This window comes from Coregonus lavaretus (assembly GCF_964263955.1).
Source record: "Coregonus lavaretus genome assembly, contig: HAP1_SCAFFOLD_236, whole genome shotgun sequence".
NCBI classification, from domain to species: Eukaryota; Metazoa; Chordata; class Actinopteri; order Salmoniformes; family Salmonidae; genus Coregonus; species Coregonus lavaretus.
Genome location: NW_028163050.1, coordinates 593,115 through 600,959, shown reverse-complemented (window position 1 = coordinate 600,959; position 7,845 = coordinate 593,115). Strand labels below are relative to the sequence as shown.

General features: G+C 41.9%; 1 protein-coding gene across 1 annotated transcript in view; it reads right to left on the bottom strand.

The window, feature by feature from the left end:
• The window catches only part of LOC311118547 (angiopoietin-1 receptor-like), a gene marked incomplete at both ends in the record, with an annotated part of 52,144 nt that extends 46,285 nt beyond the window's left edge, over window positions 1–5,859 (bottom strand). Inside the window, one exon of the mRNA XM_084193338.1 lies at window positions 5,775–5,859. Within this exon, the coding sequence (XP_084049464.1) occupies window positions 5,775–5,859 (85 nt within the window). The remainder of the gene's footprint in view (window positions 1–5,774) is intronic.
• Window positions 5,860–7,845: the final 1,986 nt, after the last annotated feature.

The window sequence follows — 7,845 nt, the reverse complement described above, 5'->3', positions numbered from 1 at the left end:
AGAGGAGAGAGAGAGTAGGAGGAGAGAGAGAGAGAGAGAGAGAGGTGAGAGGAGACCGAAGAGAGAGAGAGAAGAGTCTGCGAGGGAGCAGAGCGAGAGAGAGAGCCGAGAGAGAGAGAGAGAGAGAGACGACGAAGTGTTATCGTCCAATGTCCTTGCTAAAAAGGACCTCCAAAACTTCCTGGATATTTTTGTTCCATTTTCTAATGTTTTTGCAAAAACTTTTCAAGATCACAAACAAGTCCCTCCCACTTGAACTTTACTACTGAGAAATTTAATAGTAACAGAGTGACACTGGGACTCAGATTTTTCACTTTAAAATGTATGTCAAACAATAACCAATGATTAAAAACTTAAGCAAACCATTCAACTCTATGCACATGGACTACTTTTAACAACTTCCACAGAAATCCTTACAAAAACACATTTACTTGAAGAACAGTGCAAATGCAAAGTTTGTTAATAGAATGAGGTGCAAACAGCACTTTTTATGTAAGCTGGCTGTAGAGGTCAGGCCATTCCATATCATTTCATCAAGCCATGACACTCTGAAATCGTTCCTGTAGTTAGAGACGGGTAGAATAATCCTGAAACATTATTTTGTTGAAATGTTATTTTATTTCAGCCATTTTCATTTATAGGATTCAGATAATATTCAATATAGTACCCAACATCCGATTTGGATCAAACTTCTTCCTACCAATAAGTAAGACATGAGGAATAATCTTTTGTTGTTGTCAAAAGCCACCCACGGACCCCCGACACCCCACGCCAATCCCACCCCAACAACCAGTATACAGTATCAGTTCTCTATGTTTGACAAGTAGTTGAAAGATGTGGTTTGGAGCATTGCTTCTTCATACTATGTAATGTATTCCCTGTGAATCTGGTGATGGTGTACAAATGTGCTTAACAAGTCACATAATAAGTTGCATGGACATGATTTTTGAATGACTACCTCATCTCTGTACCACACACATACAATTATCTGTAAGGTCCCTCAGTCGAGCAGTGAATTTCAAACACAGATTCAACCACAAAAACCAGGGAGGTTTTCCAACGCTTCACAAAGAAGGGAAAATATTGGTAGATGGGTAAAAAAAAACTAACAGAAACAGACAATGAATATCTCTTTGAGCGGTTTGGTGAAGTTATTAATTACACTTTGGATGGTGTATCAATACACCCAGTCACTACAGAGATACAGACATGCTTCCTAACTGTCATGTCTACTCCCGCTCGTTCCCTCCGGTTTTTTCTGTCCTGTTCAGAGGATGAAATCCAGACTCTGTCGTAGCCGGCCGTGACCGGGAGACCCATGGGGCGGCGCACAATTAGCCAGCATCGTCCAGGGTAGGGGAGGGGAATGGCCGGCAGGGATGTAGCTCAGTTGGTAGAGCATGGCGTTTGCAACGCCAGGGTTGTGGGTTCGATTCCCACGGGGGGCCAGTATGAAAATGTATGCACTCACTTAACTGTAAGTCGCTCTGGATAAAAGCGTCTGCTAAATGACTAAAATGTAAAAATTGAAGTCTCTTGGATTATTTACCATAAAGAAGTGTGGAAGTACCAAGTTTTGACCAATAGATGTCGCTGTTCGTGCTATACCGCCATTAGCTTTTATCAATTCTGCTGGGCTCTTAAGTGTTTATTAAATAGGTCACAGCATTAGCTTTGGGTAGAAAACAAATAGATGTTTCTCATGATAAAAATAAATTACCATTACCATTAAACCCAACTCATTACTAATACCATTAAAACCAACTCATTACCATTAAACCCAACTCATTACCATTACACCCAACTCATTACCATTACCATTAAACCCAACTCATTACCATTAAACCCAACTCATTACCATTAAACCCAACTCATTACCATTAAACCCAACCCATTACCATTAAACCCAACTCATTACCATTAAACCCAACTCATTACCATTAAACCCAACTCATTACCATTACCATTAAACCCAACTCATTACTATTACCATTAAACCCAACTCATTACCATTAAACCCAACTCATTACCATTACCATTAAACCCAACTCATTACCATTAAACCCAACTCATTACCATTACCATTAAACCCAACTCATTACCATTAAACCCAACTCATTACCATTACCATTAAACCCAACTCATTACCATTAAACCCAACTCATTACCATTAAACCCAACTCATTACCAATAAACCCAACTCATTACTATTACCATTAAACCCAACTCATTACTATTACCATTAAACCCAACTCATTACCATTAAACCCAACTCATTACCATTAAACCCAACTCATTACCAATGACTAATTTCTCTGAACAGGGAAGAGAAAAACATCACCAGATTCCAGGGGCGGTGTGTTCAATAGGGCGATATGGGCGACGCACTGCCAAACGGGAAAAGGAAGGGATTTTTTTTCTAATCAATTATATCACGGCAACAGTAGTTATCAGTGTTGTAATCTAGACGTGTCTGGTCTGATCTGCCACTAAATGTCCAATCAGGCTAAAGTCGTGCTTCAAATGGCCACCCCCCCTTTTTGGGCGATTTCAGTCAGGTTGAAAATCGCCCAGAAGTCTGTCATAGACTCCCATGTAAAATCTATTTTTTTCAAATTTCAGAGCTTTCAATACAATCTCTATGGGTGTCTGAGGGCTTGCACTTACGCGCTTTCGTCATACGTAACGTAACCATGAACGTAACTAAGAAAAGACCGGGTAGCAGCCTCAATCAATTCACTACTACTGTAAAAATGGCTAGCCTTCAGTGCAACTCGATTGTGTCTTTGAAAGAAGTTCCTTTTTGTCGGCGAACAAATCAAGATAAATTGGCAACGAAACAATTAGGACCTCCCAGACCAAATTTAATAATTCAACAGGTTTCTACTAAAGGCGGAAAGTCCTACACCCGAGGATTTTCCAAAAATTGGTACTAACGAAAAAAGAACATTGCCACTCAACTGGATGAGGGATACAGGCTAGCTGTCCGCCGCCACAACGATGAGGTTAGTGTTGATAATCACAAGTTTACTGGAGAACTGAGACCAAGTAGAGACTTTGGACAGGGTGGATATGGTATAATAAAGGCAGTTTATTCAGAGGTAAAGAGATCTGGAATCGCGTGCACGGACCCGTTCGTCAAACTCTTAGGGAGCTATACATTAAGCCCCATTACTTACCATATCAGATAAGAGAAATTGCTGCAGCTACATATATTTTACATCCTGGCCCTACATAGTTCACTATTTGCATCACTTACCAAAATATTACATGTGGTCATATATGCTTGGAAAGTGGAGATGCCATAGAACGTCAAAAAAGTAGACATTGCTGGAGACACATTGCCGTTTTGGAGAAGACATCGCGTTTGCTAGCGAAGAGATTTGTTGTGGCAAATGAACTTGGGCTGGGAATTGCCAGGAACCTCACGATAAGATATATGCATTGCGAGTCTCATGATTCTATACGTATTGCGATTCGATACTGTGATTTTATTGCGCACCATATGTCTGTTGCAGAGGGATCAGAAAGCCATGAGAACGAGTTTTGATCAGTCATGGAAATAAAAGTGCTGAAAACAAATTGGCTCCCAATGTGAAAAGATTGAGAACAAGCTATGAAGGAACAATAATGGTGTTTTGGTGCAGGTACAGCCAACTAGCGCTAAAATATTGCGATATTGTCAATACAGTATATCGTAAAGTATCACTATGTAACTCGATTTCTTTCACCCCAATCCCTCAAATTAACGGTAAATAACTGAATTGTTTGCCCCACATTTAGCTAAGATGATTAGCTAGCCAGCTAAAATGTTTTATTTAGTTAGCAGTCGCATCTACAATAGTTTACTGTCAATAACATGTCTCCAAAAATGACGTGGTGTCTCCAATTGTGTTGCCATTTGACAATTGCGATGCGCATCCATGAGTATCCACTTTCTGTAGCTCAGCTGGTAGAGCACGGCGCTTGTAACGCCAAGGTAGTGGGTTCGATCCCCGGGACCACCCATACACAAAAATGTATGCACGCATGACTGTAAGTCGCTTTGGATAAAAGCGTCTGCTAAATGGCATATTATTATTATTATTATTATTAGTATTATTATTATCTGAAGAGAGCCCCGAAACATTGTGTGCAGACATTTTATGCAATAAATGAAGTAGGTTGAATCTAGTAGTTCTGATCTTCTGATTGGTCCTGATGAGTTGGGCGAGGTCCCCTCCAGGCTACTGTCACTGTTGCATTGGCTCTGAGTCGGGTTCTCTGTCTTCAAATGTTCAGCCTAAGAGAGGGGATTTTTGTGTGTGTGTGTGTGTGTGTGTGTTTAACAGTGATGATGTGTGTGCGTGTGTGTGTGTGTGTGTGTGTGTGTGTGTGTGTGTGTGTGTGTGTGTGTGTGTGTGTTTAACAGTGATGATGTGTGTGTGTGTGTGTTTGTGTGTGTGTGTATGTGTGTCCTCAGAGCAAGAACTCGTGAGTTGGAAGAACTGAGAGGCCTATGGCGTGGGTGTTGTCCTTGGCTGACAAGATAGGACCCTTTTGTCCATTGTTATTGGATAGGAACAGAACTTATAACCAGCTCCTGACCTAAATAGATCTTAGCACAACATTTTACTCAACATATCATATTCCATATTCACTATAACATATATATTTACTACGACATTAGCAAGAACCGCCACATCCTCAGCCGGCTAATCCAGTGTGTGAAGTTTTGCGGAGTGTTTGAGTTAGCTTTGCGAGGCAAAGATGAAACTGAGGGCTCCACCAACCCTGGTAAGCCAACACTTTTGAGATCAGTCAATAAATGCTTCTGGTATTGACTTATATGCTGCCCCTGTCTTCATGTTGTTGCTGGACATATCTTTTTTAAAATGTGTGTAGGTCACCTAAATCATCAGAAAAATTGCCCCCCCTGAGAATTTTTTCAGGAGCCGCCACTGCCAGATTCACAGGGAATACAGTACATCCAGTGCCTTCAGAATGTATCCACACCCCTTGACTTTTTCCACTTTTTGTTGTTACAGCCTGAATTTAAAATAGATGTTTTGTCACTTGCCTAAACACAATACCCATAATGTCAAAGTGGATTTTTTGTTTGTTTTGAATTCTTTACAAATGTAATAATAAATGAAAAGCTGTCTTGAGTCAATAAGTATTCAACCCCTTTGTTATGGCAAGCCTAAATAAAGTTCAGGAGTACAAATGTGCTTAACAAGTCACATAATAAGTTGCATGGACATGATCTTTGAATGACTACCTCATCTCTGTACCACACACATACAATTATCTGTAAGGTCCCTCAGTCGAGCAGTGAATGTTAAACACAGATGCAACCACAAAGACCAGGGAGGTTTTCCAACGCTTCACAAAGAAGGGCAAATATCGGTAGATGGGTAAAAAAACAACAACAGAAACAGACATTGAATATCCCTTTGAGCATGGTGAAGTTATTAATTACACTTTGGATGGTGTATCAATACACCCAGTCACTACAAAGAGGAGGAAGAGGAGGAGGAGGAGGAGGAGAGGAGGAGGAGGAGGAGTGGAGGAGGAGGAGGAGGAGTGGAGGAGGAGGAGAGGAGGAGAGGAGGAGGAGGAGGAGGAGTGGAGGAGGAGGAGAGGAAGAGGAGGAGGAGGAGAGGAGGAGGAGGAGGAGGAGTAGAAGAGGAGGAGGAGGAGAGGAGGAGGAGGAGGAGGAGTGGAGGAGGAGGAGGAGGAGGAGAGGAGGAGGAGGAGGAGGAGGAGGATACACCCAGTCACTACAAAGATACAGGCCTCCTTCCTAACTGTCATGTCTACTCCCGCTCGCCCCTCCCGCTCGCCCCCTCCCGCTCGCCCCCTCCCGGTGCCCGACATCACCAGTCTACTAATCACCGGTCCTGGCAACCCATAATTACGCAGACCTGGCAACCATTATTACGCACACATGCGCTCCATCATCAGTTATTCTACAGTGGCTTGAGAAAGTATTCACCCCCCTTGGCATTTTTCCTATTTTGTTGCCTTACAACCTGGAATTAAAAGATTTTTGGGGGGGGTTTGTATAATTTGATTTACACAGCATGCCTACCACTTTGAAGATGCAAAATATGTTTTATTGTGAAACAAACAAGAAATAAGACAAAATAACAACTTGAGCGTGCATAACTATTCTACTATATTACAGCTGCAAGTCTCTTGGGGTACAGTGGGGGAAAAAAGTATTTAGTCAGCCACCAATTGTGCAAGTTCTCCCACTTAAAAAGATGAGAGAGGCCTGTAATTTTCATCATAGGTACACATCAACTATGACAGACAAATTGAGGGAAAAAAATCCAGAAAATCATATTGTAGGATTTTTAATGAATTTATTTGCAAATGATGGTGGAAAATAAGTATTTGGTCACCTACAAACAAGCAAGATTTCTGGCTCTCACAGACCTGTAACTTCTTCTTTAAGAGGCTCCTCTGTCCTCCACTCGTTACCTGTATTAATGGCACCTGTTTGAACTTGTTATCAGTATAAAAGACACCTGTCCACAACCTCAAACAGTCACACTCCAAACTCCACTATGGCCAAGACCAAAGAGCTGTCAAAGGACACCAGAAACCAAATTGTAGACCTGCACCAGGCTGGGAAGACTGAATCTGCAATAGGTAAGCAGCTTGGTTTGAATAAATCAACTGTGGGAGCAATTATTAGGAAATGGAAGACATACAAGACCACTGATAATCTCCCTCGATCCGGGGCTCCACGCAAGATCTCACCCCGTGGGGTCAAAATGATCACAAGAACGGTGAGCAAAAATCCCAGAACCACACGGGGGGACATAGTGAATGACCTGCAGAGAGCTGGGACCAAAGTAACAAAGCCTACCATCAGTAACACACTACGCCGCCAGGGACTCAAATCATGCAGTGCAAGATGTGTCCCCCTGCTTAAGCCAGTACATGTCCAGGCCCTTCTGAAGTTTGCTAGAGTGCATTTGGATGATCCAGAAGAGGATTGGGAGAATGTCATATGGTCAGATGAAACCAAAATATAACTTTTTGGTAAAAACTCAACTCGTCGTGTTTGGAGGACAAAGAATGCTGAGTTGCATCCAAAGAACACCATACCTACTGTGAAGCATGGGGGTGGAAACATCATGCTTTGGGGCTGTTTTTCTGCAAAGGCACCAGGACGACTGATCCGTTTAAAGGAAAGAATGAATGGGGCCATGTATCATGAGATTTTGAGTGAAAACCTCCTTCCATCAGCAAGGGCATTGAAGATGAAACGTGGCTGGGTCTTTCAGCATGACAATGATCCCAAACACACCGCCCGGGCAACGAAGGAGTGGCTTCGTAATAAGCATTTCAAGGTCCTGGAGTGGCCTAGCCAGTCTCCAGATCTCAACCCCATAGAAAATCTTTGGAGGGAGTTGAAAGTCCGTGTTGCCCAGCGACAGCCCCAAAACATCACTGCTCTAGAGGAGATCTGCATGGAGGAATGGGCCAAAATACCAGCAACGGTGTGTGAAAACCTTGTGAACACTTACAGAAAATGTTTGACCTGTGTCATTGCCAACAAAGGTTATATAACAAAGTATTGAGAAACTTTTGTTATTGACCAAATACTTATTTTCCACCATAATTTGCAAATAAATTCATTAAAAATCCTACAATGTGATATTCTGGATTTTTTTTTCTCATTTTGTCTGTCATAGTTGACGTGTACCTATGATGAAAATTACAGGCCTCTCTCATCTTTTTAAGTGGGAGAACTTGCACAATTGGTGGCTGACTAAATACTTTTTTCCCCACTGTATGTCTCTATAAGCTTGGCACATCTAGCCACTGGGATTTTTGCCCATTCTTCAA